Raw genomic sequence first — 15,957 nt, forward strand, 5'->3', positions numbered from 1 at the left:
TTTCACTGTCTTCATCTCACTGTGCTGGCTATGTAAGTCTGTGGATACTGAGATGACACTTCTCTTGTACCCATGAAATATCCCAAGAGTGCTTTGTGAAGTCAAACTTACAATGTTGCTACATTATACAAGGGAAAAGACAAGAATGCAAATGACAAGTTCTTAATAGTTATGATACATTATGACATAACTGTACATTACTGTACATTAAAAGCCTGCTTTATAAAAACAATGTGAAATCCACTCTGAACGTAACTGTTACCTTGGATCCTCTACGGTATGGATGACATTCTGAGCACCTTCCTTCCCGGCATGTTTCCAGTTCAGAGGAGATGGGCAGAAGTGCTCAAGTATGCAAGAGAAACTGGTTTGTGAATGAAGATTTAGACCCATTCTCCAAACCTAACAGTACGCTTCACTAGTTACTTCCAAGGAAATAGCAAGGACCTAAACTAATCAGAATTGTTTAACTAAAGGGCCTATGGCAGACCAATCTGATATGGTCCTGCCTAATGTTGTGTTTTGCTGATGTGCTCTTTTTAGTTACCTGTTCCCCTTAGACACTCGCAAGTAACCTCTGAAAAGGAGAGAGGGAGGGAAGAGATGGCATGCATATATCAAATATGCTTAGATATATGCATATTCTGAGTTTATCAGAAGCCCATCACAGAAGGCTGGAGCTGCACTTCATTATCTTATCAACTCACAGCTGAAACACAACAGCAAGAGTTTTGATTTGTCACAGTGTGTTCACAGGACAAAATCTGCAACTATCTCTAGACTGCTGTGAATAGCAAGAACGAAAAGGAATTACATGTGGTGATCCAAAGGGAAATAAATTCACTGTTAATCTGTAATTAGAAATTGAAAATGTGTAGTAAAGGCCAGAAAGGCTGACAGATGTAGGTCAATTAAGAGACCCTTCCATGTCCCGGAGAAGAGCAAGAATCCTATTGCTTAACCCCCTCGTATTTATCCTAAACTCTGCATACTTGCACAGAAAGAGAGATAAGGATGAAGCAAATGGCAGGTTTTATCTCCTATCTGTCAATATTTGAACATTAGCATTTTTGGTGACCCTTTGCTTTGTATTATCCAAACTGAAATAAGTTATGCTCTCAATTGTTTTTATTCTGTCCTCATTTGTTAAATTTTTAATGCCATAATTTAAATAATTTAATGTAGCAGAGAAGATCAGTTTCTCTGAGGAAAATGCTAACACCCAAGAAAAATGACCTTTATTGCCAAGAGAGGGTAGGCTGGAATTATACTTCTTGATGAAAGATAGGGAATGCCAGCCTACAATAAAAAGGAACAGTACTGATTTTCAAAGAGATAGAGACCTGACGCACCATTTCAGTTCCCTGAGATTCCTCTTTACATATCTTGATCCTCACCTGGCTCCTTAATGGGTTCAAGACACTGTTGAAAAATACCACAAAAAAATAGGTGGTTTTCTATAAGAAAAAGAATGATACATAGGCAGGAAAAAGAGAATCTGTAACATGGTAAATTTAAAAATAAAAATAGTAGTATCTAATAGAAGATTAAAATATGAAAATAGAAATGGAAAGGGCAGGATATACTTTGGGAATGCTAAGGAAACAATAGTAATGTATAGTAGGAGTCTGGATAAGAGAGATCCCAAATGACCGACTTTAAGGGATTGGGAAAATGGCAGAATTGGTGAACATGAGAAAAACTATGAGCTGTCAACCCCTGCAGCAGGACAGTTACTTTAATCACATGAAGCTTGGGGTACAGGCATCTATCTGAAATGCCGGAACAGGAAATCTAAGTAGGAAGGCGGGGAATACAGTAGTGCACATCTCAGTGCCTGACAGTAGGTGGATGCCAATATTAAGAGAATATTAAGGGATTAAAAAAAAACAACCAAACAAACAAAAAAAAAACCAAAACCAACTATACACTTGGACAGATCCAACAAAATCAATAGAGAAACAGGAAATGGAGATGAAGAGGACTCACCACCAGGTACCAGGAGTTCTTAGCTAAGGAGGAAGGAAATAAAAGGCATAAAATCTCAAAAGGAGCAAGAGGATCTCCAGAAGCTGTCCTTCAGTCTAGGCTGTTTGGGTCTTAATAATTTTACCAAAGTTCTAATTACATGCTTTTTAAAATATTTGAGATAGAGGAAAGAACACTTCCATTCTGTAGCAGTTTTGTAATAGGTGATACAGACTTGTAAACATACACATCAAGTTTTCCACTGAATTTCAGTCTTAATGTTTTCTTAAGGAATTGCTGCAAAAAAAGTATCCATTGGATGAGAATTACTAATAAGATACACAAATTATAAAAGACATTAATGTCATCTATAAACAAGCATAGGCAGCACGTCAGAGAACAAAGCATCCTGCTGTGTTAGCATCCTTGAGCACAAATTGTCTTCAAGCCCTTTAATTTGTGAAAGAGTAAAATACCTGAGTCATAATTAATTCTGAGTTCTTGTTCCTTTCAGATTATTCATGGAAAACCAAAGCTGCTCGTGCTCAGTTACCAGGTCCTACTTTCAATTCAGCAGCCAAAAATTTGAATATCTTAACTCGCCCACCAATTCAGCCAGTACATGGAAGAACAGACTGGATAGCCAAATATGGAGGAAACAGATAGAAAATGCCATCCTGTATAGATGTCAGCTATGTTCAGCTCTGCACTGGAAACCTGAAATGCCTATTTGCTCTAACTTGTCCTAAGACTATGCAGTGGTAAAGAAGGAAAAAAGACCTTGCGTTCTATTACCTGTATATGATACATGTAATACCATATAAAATAGTGTCAGTAAAGTAGGATTTATTGAGGTATTGTATGACACATATTGCCAAAACTGCAGAGAAGTAGATTTCACTTGACACCTTTCTAAAGATGGATCTCGTCATACTCTTAAAACAACTGTTATGGTTGTTCGCCCAATGCAGCAACATCCACTATTGGCATGTGTCTGAAATACACAGGCAGCTAGAAGCAGGGCTATAGCAGAGCAGCACCATGCTTTCAGGTATTCAGCTGGTTCCTTACCTGAAAGATCAGAGTGAAAGCACAGATCGGGCTTTGTGAAGTGCACCAGCCTCTCCTACAAAGATTTCGGAGCTCACCTGTACTTAAGAGTTACTTAGGGTTTGTAATGTGCAAATATTCATAATAACAATGAGAACTTAACTTTTGGTGGTAGGATATACACAATCCACTGATAAATACTACACAACGAAGGTCTAAAAACTTAGCCCTTACATGGCTATGGAATGATATCGCAATACTGCAAATAGCTAAACAAGTACTGGATGCTAGACTTACATCGCCAAGCAGTAGTGAAGCCTGAAAATTAGAGTCTACTGTTATAATAAGCTTATTACCATTTTTGGTCAAAGATCTGTGGAGATTAATACCTATCCTGTCAAGGGGGTGTCACAGTGACATTTTAAGGAACCCGAACCACTGCAGTCTGTCACTTACTTTAAAAGTGACTTAGTCAAAAAGGCATGAATTCTTAGTAACCTCCTGTTTCCACGTCTTTATTGGGTGATCCAATTAAACAACACAAGTTGAATAAGCTATGTGAGGGAGGATATTGGGCTGTTCTTCAAAACCACTGATTTCTGGTTTAGCTCTTAGAGGCTAACTTAGGTACCTGAAAGCACACAAAAACTTTAATAATGCAATACCTCACTGTTTATATTCTTATTCGGTACTTTCTCTGGCTTCCATGCTAAGCTTTATAGTAATATCCTGCAAAGGACCTTGCAATGTACAATAAATTATTTTTAGAGCGTAGGGCTAGGCTACTTCTGTTAGCAACTGCATTTAGAGTAGATGCTTGAGGCCTAGTAGTTACATTAAACCTGCCATTTTAAGTACAAAATGAGTATGTTCTTTAAAGATGCAAAGCTGTTAATGATTACATTAAGCATTGTAAAAAATGTATTTGTATGGCTTTTATAACTGCATATAAAAATTTAAATTCCTGTTGTTGACCTGATGCGTTATAATATATGGGTTACATTAACTTCCTGGAAATAAATTTAATCTAAACCAGTTGTATTAAAAAGTCAAATATTTTGTTATGAAAATTGCACCTAAAGAAAATGCCCCTTTCAGTACTGGAAGACCTAGATAAGGATATCTGCTTAGTAATGCACCAGACAGTTTAATTCAATTGCCATTGGTCTAGGCATAACTGTCATTTCCTTATGCTATTTAAATGCATCTGAAGTTATCTATAAAGTATACCTGTAACTGGCTGTGGCAATGAAGGACAGCCTCAGACTTTCAATTAACAGGCATAAATGCACTGGTTTTGTAATTAAAAAAAAACAACAAACACGAGAAATGAATCACTTATCTCTAGTACAAGATGCTGTGATTTAGTTGAAAGCACAGTCTGGTCAAGGAATTGACTAATAACATGTCCATAGGTCACACGTCCATAAGTCACGTAGAGCAATAAACCAAACAGCTACTATTTATGGCACTAAACATAGCTAGAAGAAACATGCTGTCCTTACCATATGGAACAGCTTTGACATAAACTGTAACAGCCTTTACTTGTCTGTAATCAAAGCATAACAAGCGTTCAGAAATTCTTCTCACAAACAGCAAGAACAATCAGCGGTAAGAGTAGATATGCTTTATATAGTCGTTTTAACTCCGATTCATTGATACATGTTGAACTGTTAGTGCAGAAATACCATCAAATGCTTAAGACATTTAATATATATCCTGATGAAGTTCCAAGGGGGTAAAAAATATGTAAAGCTTTTCTCTCCTCCCTGGTTTACTGCTGTTTCTCCTGAACATGGAAAGCAGTAACAAAAGTTCTACCAGCTGTTCTGAATTCAAGCTGCTCATTTCCAAAACTCATGAAACAGCAGCAAGTCTTAAGAGTTTGGTCTAAGAGTTTAAAAGCTTATCAGTCTAATTCCCTGCTTTCTGTTGTCTTTATTCCATTGAAGGACAGTTGCAACCCAAATGTGAAGTTACCTGATAAGAGACCAGCATTATAGAATTAGAAAACTGCTGAATCGTGGCTGTTCTCAATTTACTGCAGATGTATTTATGTTTGCACCTTACTTCCACAGAAAAGAACTACTTCAAAAGCAATATGAAGAGGCAAATAACCCATACAGTAGTTTAAAGAGAAGTGGCTTAAATTTTAATGTCTGGCTTACGAAGCTTTCTGAGCTAGAACAAAGGTTTTCAGATACCTGCCCACCAATGCTGGGTCCATCCTGGAATTAGGCACTTAAAAGGATGATTTACAAACAAAATCATCTGCTGTCCTGCACACCCTTTGTTTCTGTGCAGAGAGGAAAGAGGTGAAAGTGAGCACGAAAAGCTGAACTCTGCAGGATGATGAATACCCTAGAAAGGTGTGCAAGTAGTTTCCCCTCAAGAAATCTCACTGCCTGTGCTCAAGCCAGCTCTTACCCAAGCTGTGTGGCCTGGGACCAAGGCTGCTGAGACCCATGGCTTGACCTCAGCCCTGCCTCACCACTGCCACTTGTCTGGCAAACCACTGTGTGGGTTGGAGAGCCTGGCTACCACCACAAGCCTAACTCTGTGTCTCCTGCCCCGGTAGCACCAGATCACTGCCCAGCCTGTTTTGCTGTGTCAGGGAAGGAAACCCACAAGATGTTACCCTCCTGCTAAGGTACTGGCCTGATATCTAGAGAACTCTGAGCAACTCCAGAGGCTCACCAATCTAATGCACCAACCCCACTGCTTCCATTTCTCTCAGTACCAGCACCAACGAAGAATGACTGAAGAAAGCGAAGCTCAGAATCTGCGCAAAAAGGGACATAAGCTAAATGAAACCAGAAAAGGGATACATTACCATCTACATGCAGCGTCCAGGCTTATTTCTGTATGGCAGGTTTATATTTCAGGCATCAGTGGAATCGACTGAAGGCAAAGATTGATCAACTTCAGTCTTTAAATAAACTTTGACAGAGCAGTTTTCAAATCTAAACTAGAGGATTCCTCCCAGAAAGAAAACAAAATAGGAACCAAAACAACTTTAACAGAACACTTGTCTGAGTATGTGGTCTGCATGCTTTTGTTCTCTACATCTGCCCCCCAGTTCATGGGATTTTTGTATTTACAAGTCACTAAATTCATGGAATTGAGTAAAGATTATTTATATAATTCATGTTTGCAAATCCAGACACCCTGCAGAAAAGGTACCGAAGTGTACCAATGCAGATAAAACAAATAATTGTGTAGAATGCAAAAGCTTGTAATAATAATTTGTTGGTTTATTTAGAATAACATTCTAATGCTCATTAAATGCCAGAGCTGTGCTAGCAGTTCAGCATTATCTAATAAAGCGTATTTTCTGGTTTATGAATAGTAATCGTAAAAATGAAACAAATTACATTTAGCTGGGCACTTTTGTTTACAAGTAATTGCAAATAACAGGTTTGCATTCATTGCATTGACAGCTTGCTCCATGACTGTGTTTTGTGGGACCTGGTTCTAACACACAGTGCTGGAAGAACAAAGTCCCTGGCTGACAAACATCATGGCTGGATGAACAGAAAGGGAGAAGTAACACAATAAGCACATTTGTTATGTTAGTTACTAGTGATAAACTGGCACCTCTTCCCCCACTGGTTTAGGGGTATAGATGATTTTAGAATTGTAAGTCCAGATAAGTACATTAAAGCTTCAATCCTGCAACCGTCTTCGTGCAAGTGCCAAAAGATCTTTGCCTACAGTAAGCTGCAGGACCACAGGCTAACCTAATGCTATAATCAATCATATTTTCTTGCTTCAAAGAAGCAAAGAAGACAAATACTAGTTTGGAAAACATAACAAGGGTTCTGAATGCTTGCTCTTTAAAAAGACAACCCACATGGTAGGATATAAAAAGTACAGTGCACAGGTAGCCGTGCCTTTCCCACTTTTGTGTAGCACGTTTAGGCAGTTGCATTTTCAGGCTTCTCAATCACATATCTTCAAGTGACTTGATGTAGACTTATGGCTTAAGAGGCTTTTCCATGAGCTGCAGTCCAAGCCGTCCAACCATCAGTAAACTGTTGAATAGAATAGTTAAGTAAATAGAAAAAGTAAAGGTGGTGGAGGTAAAAATCCCGTAAGAAACAACAAGGAAGAAAACATTTACATGATTTCATTTAGCAGAACTTCAACAGAAGATTTCATTTTCACCACACAGAATTTTTAAAACAATATAATCCACAAATAAGTCAAATAAAATGCTTATTCAAAGATACAGGCAAGAACAAAAAAGAGGTGACTACCTGGCACCAGCAACTATCCCAGGCATTGGTTTTCTGGAGTTGTAAAATCTCATTCCCATAACAGCAGACAAGGTCCCAGATGCCACTGTTGAAAAGAAGCCCAGTCAGAACAGAAATAGCAGTGCAGTGCTGCAACACTTGGACATTCAGCAGCACCAGCCCAACAGGCTTATGTCCACAGACAGGAATGCCTCCCTCTCTCCCTCCTCTCCCTAGGGAAGCATATGCAAACATTTTATTTATTTGTGTTGAACAGCAGAGCTGTTGCAAGCTTCTCAGCAGCGTTAGTAAGCTCCACTGCTCAGCAGAAGCCTGCAGACCTCATCAGGGCTGAAGCTACTGTCTACCCTCCGATCCTCTGGGCAGATCACTATCTCTCCCCACTTTCTCCTTATTTGCAGAAGAACCGTTATTTCCTTGAATGCAGAGAGGCTCAGAACTGCCAGAAAACTGGGATGGTGACTAAGATCACTATGTGGGAGGCAAACATTACTACGGTTCCCATTTCTCTGTGACATTCTGGTCTGGAACATAGCACTAAATACTACAACTAGAAATTAGCAAACAAAAAGCCATCCAGGGATCAAACTGAAATAGCGACTAATATTTTAAATGTTACTCCAAATTATTTAATCTCCAAATCTGGAAAAAAAACCACCATCAATATTCACATAAAGTTACAGGGCCCTTGTTTCTCTGAGGAAGAAAGGCAGGTAGAGGTGTCATATACCTTTTCCAAAGCTTCAGGTTTGTTTGCACCAGAGAGAGCAAAAGACGCTCTAAAGACATCCTGGCAAGGTTCTTTTTCTGTATTTCTACCTAAAGCTCAGTGGAAGACACAACTGCACATCACAGCAGGGCTGAGGTGGAATGGATGAATAAAGAGTTGCGCTACAATGGGACATAACACCACTTTCAAGAGGTCTGCTTGAAAGCACTACATCAGGATACACAGAAGCTGCTCAACTTTCTGTCGTGACACTGCTGACACTTGTGCTGGAGATGCACAGCCATTCCCACAGCATGCCAGAGAGGGAGAGACAGTTCACAAATAGAAATTCTGACTCACATTAAGCTGTGTTTTACATTTCACCCCTTACTGACAAGACAGTCTGGGCTCTGCAGTATCTACCAGGGGTTGTTTCATAAGGCCTCTCAGCACGTTACATGATCAAGTCCTATAGTCTTAAATCACTGTGATGCTAGAATATCATAACACTAGTAATAATACGACATAGTTACAGAACTAGAAGGAACCTCAAGAGGTCACCTAAGCTAACCTGGTGCCCAAGGGGAAGACCAATCCCTGACAGATACTGGTTTAACCAGGTATTAAAGTCCTGTGGTGATGGAAGTCCCCAAGGTCCACCTGACCTCTTCCAGTACTTCATAATACTTTCCACTGTCATTTTATCCTTTACCTGAAGGATTAACTGCAAGCCAACCCACCACTTCTAGCAGAATAGATCCTTGCCTCCTTTCTTTTATATACTCCAAACTGTTTCTTCCACAGCATATGATGCTTAAACATGCTCCACTCTTCTGAGATACTTGTGCAAACCGCTTGTCACAGTGCTGTCACTACTGAAAAAACACTGATTCTATGACCACAGGAAAATACTGTTTCACAACCATTTTCCACATGTTTACTGTGCCTACATTAGTTTAAACAGTACCTGATCTGGCAGAGGAGACAGGTATTTCTCACCAACTCTGGCTTCAAGGACAACCTAGGTTTTAGAACCCGGTACCACGCTCTTATACAAATATCTCCTGGCTGTGGGCAGGAGGCCCTGCCACCACTTAAAGCATTTGTATAAATAAAAGGGCACGGATCAGCTGAAATGTGGTAGAAAGCAGGCTAACAACCATGCTTAGCACTCAGGTGCCGAGCACTTACCAAGGGAAAGCCACACACTCTTTGGATCTTTGGACTGCTGGTAAGCTCCTAGCCCTGCTAAGCCACCGAAGAGAAGACCAGCAGCTAGAGAAGGGACGCTGCCTTGAATAAAATGAAAGATAAAGCAGTCAGTAAAAGAACATACACACAGCTGATCCTGACAGGCCTCGGCCGAGCACTGTGTCTATGCAACAAGGACTCAGCCCGGCCTAACGGGGTCAGCCCCGGCTCTCGGCCGGCACACAGTGCCGGAGCCTCCCGTGGGGCCCTCAAGGGCAGGGCCGACACCCCGACGGCTCTCCGGACGGCACGCTAGGCGCTGAGGTCCGCCCAGCGATGACACAGCCCTTCCTTCCACCAGCAGCGCTCCAACACCCGCCGACCCGGGGCCGGCCGGAGCGGAGGCTGCCTGCGGGCAGGACCGGGACACCCCCCCCCCCCCCCCCCCCCCGCCCCGCCGGCGCTGGCACCTACCTGCCTTGGCGTATCCAACGACGCCGCCCGCCGCCACCAGCGCCGCATAGCCGAAGCCCAGCCAGTCGTACTCCATCGGCGGGCAACGGGCAGCGCCTGGCCTGGCCCCGCCGCCCCGCGCTCCGACCTTGGGCCGCCCTCCCCGCGGCCTCGGCGCCGCCTCCCCCGGAGATCCCGCCCGCCGGCCATGACGGGCAGGCGGGGAGAGGCCTGGAACGGGCTGCAGGCAGTAGCGGTGCTGGGTGCGGGGGCTGCCGAGAGTCCCAGTGCTGCAGTTCCTCGGGAGCAAAACTGCCATCACCGCTTACCGACGGGGGTAGAGCCTGCAACAGAGCAAGATAAAACCATCTCCTCCTCTTCTTCCAGGGTTCAACATCGCGCCGGGCTCCCGGCGGGTGGCGGTCAGTCCGTAAAGGCGCTTCTCCGTTACTCCTTCCTCCTCACACTCTTCCCCTGCTCCAGCATGAGTCCTTCCCGTGGGCTGCAGCTCTTCACGAGCTGCTGCAGCGTGGGTCCCCCGCGGGGTCACCAGTCCTGCCGCAAACCTGCCCCACGACCGCTTCTCTCTCCATGGTCCTGCCAGGAGCCTGCTCCAAGCGCGGGCTTCCCACAGGGTCACAGCCTCCTTCAGGCATCTCCCTGCTCCTGCGTGCGGTCCTCCATGGGCTGCAGGTGGATCTGCTCCAATATGGACCCCCGCGAGCTTTAGGGGCACAGCCTGCCTCGCCGTGTGCTGCAGCGAAATCTCTGCTGTGGTGCCTGGAGCATCTCCTCTCCTCCTTTGCTGACCTTGGTGTTTGCAGAGCTGTTTCTCTCACATATTCCCACTGCCTTCTCTAGCTGCAGTTGCTCTTGTGCAGTTTTCTTTTTTCCCTTCTGAAATACGTCATCCCAGAGGCACTGCCACCATCAGCCAACAGTGGGTCAGCCTTGGAGCCAGCTGGAGCTGGCTCTGCCCAACATGAGGGCAGCTCCTCGTGTCATCTCACAGGTGCCATCCCCGCAACCCTCCCATCACCACAACCTTGCCACGTGAGCCCAATACAGATGTCAAAAGAAGGCAACTGGCTTCCCCAGAAACTCTGCTGAGGACACAGTGCACATGCTGGGTGACAGTGGTGATGTGCTACAGGGCACAGTCCCCAGCACCATGTGGAGCAGCTGCCCCAGCACTGTACGGAATACAGTCCCAGCTCCTGAGAGAGGGTGCAGCTCTCCCTGGCTGGGGCTAGCACTGCAGAGGTGCTTGGGACTGATCACTGCAGAGCAGCTTTGCAAGAAAGGCCTTGGGTATCCCAGGGTGTCACAAGAAGTTGACCATGAGGCAGCAACATGTCCTTGTAGCAAAGAAGGTAGATGGCACCCTGGGTTGCAATAGGCAGGTTGAGGGAGGTGATCCTTCCCCTCTGCTCAGTGGTGAGACACAGCTGGAGTGCTGGATACAGTTCTAGGCTCAAAGAGCAAGGCAGAGAGAGACATACCACAGCAGGTCCAGTAAAGGGCTATGAAGATGATTAGGGGTTTAGAGCATCTTTCATACAAGAAGTGGCTGAGAAAGCTGGGACTGTTTAGCCTGGAGGAGTGGAGGCTCAGGGGCAGGCATCTTATCAACGTGTAGAAGTATCTGATGGAGCACAGTAAAGCAGATGGAGCCAGGATCTTCTCAGTGGTACCCAGTGACAGGATGAAGGGCAATGGACACAAGTTGAAATACAGGAAATTTCATTTAAACAGAAGTAGAATACTTTGTGCTGTGAAGATGACCAGTCACTGTCATCTGTTTGACACTGTCATCTGTTTGACACATTTGTGTGTCAAACACAATGAACTGTCTTCCACTCTTGCCTCCATAAAAGACTCTAAAGAAGTGTTCAGGCTAGAACTTTGTTCTGTTGTAAATGAACACTTAAGAGACTAGGACAAACATATTCTGCCCAAAAGAAAGTTACTATGGTTGTCAGGCTTTCACTAAACAAAACAAAACCAGAAAGGGCCGCCTATTGCAGTTTTATGAGCTCTATGGCAACCCAGAGTTTCCTCCAGGTTATCTGGAAAAGAAGGATTACAATGAACAAATGACATTTACCAAAACAGTATTTTTATTCCATTTAACTTATCAGTTTTTCACATTCCCAGTTCATTCTCCCACGTGCTGTGTTTACCTTTTCCCATCTTTGTTTTCCTTCTACCTCCACCCAACCTTTGTCCTCAGGCTTTCTTTTCTGTTGTCCTCCTCTGAGTTCTTGGGTCCCACTTACTCTGAGCTCCTATTTCCTCTGAATACCTCCTTGACTGCCCTTAATAGTGGGTGCATGAAAAAGGCTAACACTACAGACCACATTTGATGAAACTTCCTGCCTTTTGTGGAGGTGATTTGCATTTTTGTGCCATTACATGGGATGCAAATGTTTGGTTTAGGCACATAGGGTTTTCCATGGGGCCTGAAGCATCTAGCCAGTATAGTGCTAATGGCTGTCTGCATGACTTGCTGATCAAAACCAGGAAGGCTCCTTTGTTTAAAGCAGGACCTTTACTTTTGGTTTGACATATTTGATCAGATTAGATAGTAAGGTTTACCCGTTACCTACTTAATGCCATTGTTTCGCCTTGATTGCCTGTTTCTCCTGCCAATTTCCAGCCTCTTTGGGTGCTCCACCCAGAAATGACATTCACACACCAGCCAGTTGTTTTATCATTCCTACCAGTGAGCCTTTCTGCTCACATAGCAAACCACCACCATGGCAAAATTCCTGCTGGTAGTCAGGAGCCATGAGCTGGGAAAATTTGCTAGGCAAAGACCTTTCTTGAATGGCCCCTTGTTAGCAGAGTTCTAACTCTTCCCTGGCTTCTCTGGCATGGGGAGAGGAAGGAGATGGCAAACAAAACCATAGCTGTAGTGTGGCACTGTGAATCTGGAGCAATGAAAATCCACCTTCATACAGATCTATTAAGAATGGATTTATTTGCAGAGGGCCAGCAAAAGTGCCTCTCTGCTGTGACATAATGCCAATAACTCTTTTTTTAAGCCTTATGTCAAGACATAGATATTTGCATGTTGGCAGGCTGGTTCCTGGTGGAAGCTGAGGACGTTACTGTATTCCTGCGCTTTTACAGCATAACAGTGTCTTGACCTCTGAATCAGTGTGTGCTAATGGGCAGATCTTGACACCACCCCCCATGTTTGCAGTACCCACAGCTTCTACTTCATTCCTTGTTTGGTGATAACTGATGTCACTGCTGACTTCACAGCTCACAGAAGTTAGGTCCACCAGCATCTTTGGCCCTTCAACTGGCTCAGAAATCAGTGAGAAGACAGTCCTACTGGCTACTTTAGTTTTATCCCTCCTGTGGCTATGCAGTTATTTATTTCTGTGCATCAGAACTTCCATTTGCAGTTGTGAGTGCCAAATGGTGGGTTTGCAGTAGCTGTGGTGCCCACAAATGGTGCCCACAAATTAAGTGAGACACAGTTTGCAGAACAAGGCTGTGTGTACTTTAACAGAAGAGTGGGATATTGCAAGAGAGAAAACCAAACCAGACCACAAGCACATTAAGGCATGTTTGGCTTTTGCTCCCTTCAATAATTTCAGTGTCACCTTTCCTTTCTTTTATACCATTTCTGTTATTCATTTGGAGTGAGGGTGGTTCAGTATTGGACCCGTATTATCTAGCTACTATATGGCCTCTAAGGTGATGTGTAATAGCAGAGGTAAAACTGAAAACATAAATACATTCACATTACTTCCATTGCTTAAGTGAATGTAAAAGGACACCTGCTGCCAAACATCGAGCCACAGGCTAGGCCTAGAACTTGCCTTCCCTTCTCTTCAAAACATCGAGGGAATTTTTTTCAGGCACCTAAACCAGAGCCCTAGAGCAGCATTTGTGGTGGTGTTAACGCAAGTGAACACAAGGAGGCACAGAGCTGTATGTTGCTTTTCTTGAACCTGCTCTCACAACTGTGTTCCCAGAGACTGTTGCGCAGTTGCTGCAATCTGGCGCACAGTGACAGACATTTTTGGCTGCTACATATTCCTCCAGTGTTGCTGGCACACACAGATTACACATCTTCTTAGGGGTGGGGGATCTTTGGAAGTATTTGGGTGTGTTCAGCTGAAAGGGAAACAGTGTGAAACCCGCCAGTTACTCACAACAGGGAACAGCAGACCTGTGGCCACCAATACTGTATAAGACCGAAATTGCAGCTCCTGCTGATGTTGGCTGGCTCTGGGAAATGTGTGGTCACAAGGTCTCCAGTGGAAAGTCTGACTTACTTGGAAACCTGTTAGAGAGCATGTCCTTTGCGTGCCCTGTCCCGATCAGTGAGAGACTGAACAGAGCTGAAAACTTTGCTTCTCTGTTCCTACTGATTTCGAAGGTAGGAACTTGCTACAAATAGCACTGGGAAAGAGTTCACTGGTTTAGTGCCTTGCCATAATTGTAGAAAACAAGGTGGTGCAGGGAGGGGTTACTCAGAGGGCAAGCTCCCTCTATGGAGGTGCACCACAGCTGCTAAACGGAATCACTGTTTTTACCGTTGTGCACAGGAGTCTAACCCTTCTTAATGTTCTCCCTACCAGCCATCTCCTCCAGTTTTTCGTATTTGCCTGTATTTTATTGCTGTGCCAAAGTACCGATAGATCTCATTGGTATAGATGCGTTTCTGAAGCTCAGCTGCCGGAAATTGTTCTTTTCTCTCTTTTATAGTGATTAACTGTAATGGTCTTTGTTTAAAAAAGAAAAAAAAAAAAGAGTAGGCTGATGAGGCAGGTATTGCACACAAAAATCAGTCACACCATGAAAACATATTCATTTACTTACAGAAAAACATAATCTGGAGTAGCATTCATGAATAAACAAACATCCTAAATCACAGCTGGACAGAAATCTGTGATGTTTCTCTGTGTTCTTACTTGAACAGGTAATATAACCCAGAATTAAAATATCTCTGTTTGATCAGGCTCAGAGTACAACATCTTTTTTATATCCAGAGTTTCAAACTGCCAAGCTTATTGCTTCTGTGGTTGGGTGATATTTTGTCATTCACCTGTGGAGTCTGAACAATGAAATATCATCTTGTTTGCACTCTCAGCAAAATTTTAAATATTTTCACAAAACACTGAGAATGCCTTTATCTTATTTGGGATGTTTCAATTTGGGGGCAATTCATCTTCTCAGAGCAAATGGGAGCTACTTCCAGACCTCTCTTGAGTTGGACATCCTAAAACTCACTCTTTAGAAGAATTACGCCCTCTGAACACTTCTCTCTCCAGCTGCGACCATGGCAGCAAGTTAGCAAAGCCCTTTTCTTCTTCCTTCTCCCAAAAAAACCTGAACAGGATTTTCACTAAAGTTTTGCTCCTGCGGTAAATTCTCCGTGCTTTTCTGCAGAGATCTGCATTATTAGGTGTTGGCAGCTATACTTGCGGAAGAAGCTGACTGATGCAGAACCTGCTTCCTGAGAACCTTCCCTGCAGGTTGCTAGCCATGCTTCAGGACATCTAAATATGATGCGTTGCCATTTCTGAACTGCTGCAGTTTGCAATCCAGTTTCTTAAAAGACCCTGAAATCAGCAACGGTACACCATATACACAGCATAAAGTTGCTATTATCCAAGAGGTACCCTGTGAGCCACGATCGTTTGTTTAGAAGAAAGACAGGAGGGCAGCACACCCCCTCCTTACATTCAGGCATCTCAGTTTATCCTGCCTTCATGCTGCTGGTTTTGTCGCTCAACAGTACTGCTAACATGCCATGTAAACACAACCATCAGTTACAGGAAGAAGCATTCATAGTTTTACTTCCTTGCTTTGTTTTTTAGGACACCATAACCAATACCAATAACTTTTACCTTCTGTCATGCTAAAACATTCCCAAGCACTGATTTTTTTATTTGTGGCATGCCTGGTCTGCTGAGATTTTGTGTGCCTTACAGGGTTATGCAGACTTCGAAGGGAAAGTCTGCTCAGATATCTAATGGCCTCCCTCTAGTGGCTGTTACTAGGGAATAAAACTAGGGCTGCGAGGAAGTGAACCCCAAGGTTAAGTATGTGCATTAACCACTGCATGAAGATGAAAGGAAGTCAGCTTGAGAAGAAGGCTTATGCCATGTCCAAATATGACACAGAATTACTGACTTATTGCAGAATTACTGACTTATTGCCAAAGTTCAGTTATTGCTTTTTCAGTCCTGAAAATATCTATCTTGCTACTTCCTTTCCCGCCTTCCATCTCTCCCTCTGTGTCCTTACACATGACGATTTAAGGACAGTGGTGAGCCAAAATCTGCATGTAGAGAGTTTTTT

General features: G+C 43.4%; 2 protein-coding genes across 5 annotated transcripts in view; one reads left to right on the top strand and one right to left on the bottom strand.

Moving 5' to 3' along the window:
- Window positions 1–3,992, top strand: part of MAK (male germ cell associated kinase) — a 29,412-nt gene extending 25,420 nt beyond the window's left edge. For all 4 annotated transcript variants that reach the window (XM_057399257.1, XM_057399258.1, XM_057399255.1 and 1 more), the window contains one exon: window positions 2,483–3,992. In XM_057399257.1, the coding sequence (XP_057255240.1) occupies window positions 2,483–2,634 (152 nt within the window). In that variant the 3' untranslated portion in view covers window positions 2,635–3,992. The remainder of the gene's footprint in view (window positions 1–2,482) is intronic.
- Window positions 3,993–6,844: 2,852 nt separating this feature from the next.
- Window positions 6,845–9,798, bottom strand: LOC130593844 (transmembrane protein 14C-like). The gene is made up of 4 exons (XM_057399265.1): window positions 9,652–9,798; window positions 9,178–9,279; window positions 7,278–7,362; window positions 6,845–7,052 (listed from the first exon to the last, which is right to left on the bottom strand). Exons 1-4 carry the CDS (start codon window positions 9,725–9,727, stop codon window positions 6,995–6,997), a joined length of 321 nt encoding a protein of 106 aa, XP_057255248.1. The 5' UTR covers window positions 9,728–9,798; the 3' UTR covers window positions 6,845–6,994.
- Window positions 9,799–15,957: the final 6,159 nt, after the last annotated feature.

The sequence above is a fragment of the Pezoporus wallicus genome, unplaced genomic scaffold (assembly GCF_028554395.1).
Source record: "Pezoporus wallicus isolate ANWC-B61680 ecotype Strahan unplaced genomic scaffold, APGP_CSIRO_Pwel_v1 contig_818, whole genome shotgun sequence".
NCBI classification, from domain to species: domain Eukaryota; kingdom Metazoa; phylum Chordata; class Aves; order Psittaciformes; family Psittacidae; genus Pezoporus; species Pezoporus wallicus.

Excerpts from the sequence above, each read along its gene's own strand:
- LOC130593844 (XM_057399265.1), bottom strand. The coding sequence starts at position 9,727 with ATGGAGTACGACTGGCTGGGCTTCGGCTATGCGGCGCTGGTGGCGGCG. Across the intron at positions 7,363-9,177 it reads GAGTGTGTGGCTTTCCCTTG|TGGCATCTGGGACCTTGTCT; the intron begins GTAAGTGCTCGG and ends TCTTTTCAACAG. Across the intron at positions 7,053-7,277 it reads GGGATAGTTGCTGGTGCCAG|TTTACTGATGGTTGGACGGC; the intron begins GTAGTCACCTCT and ends TCTATTCAACAG.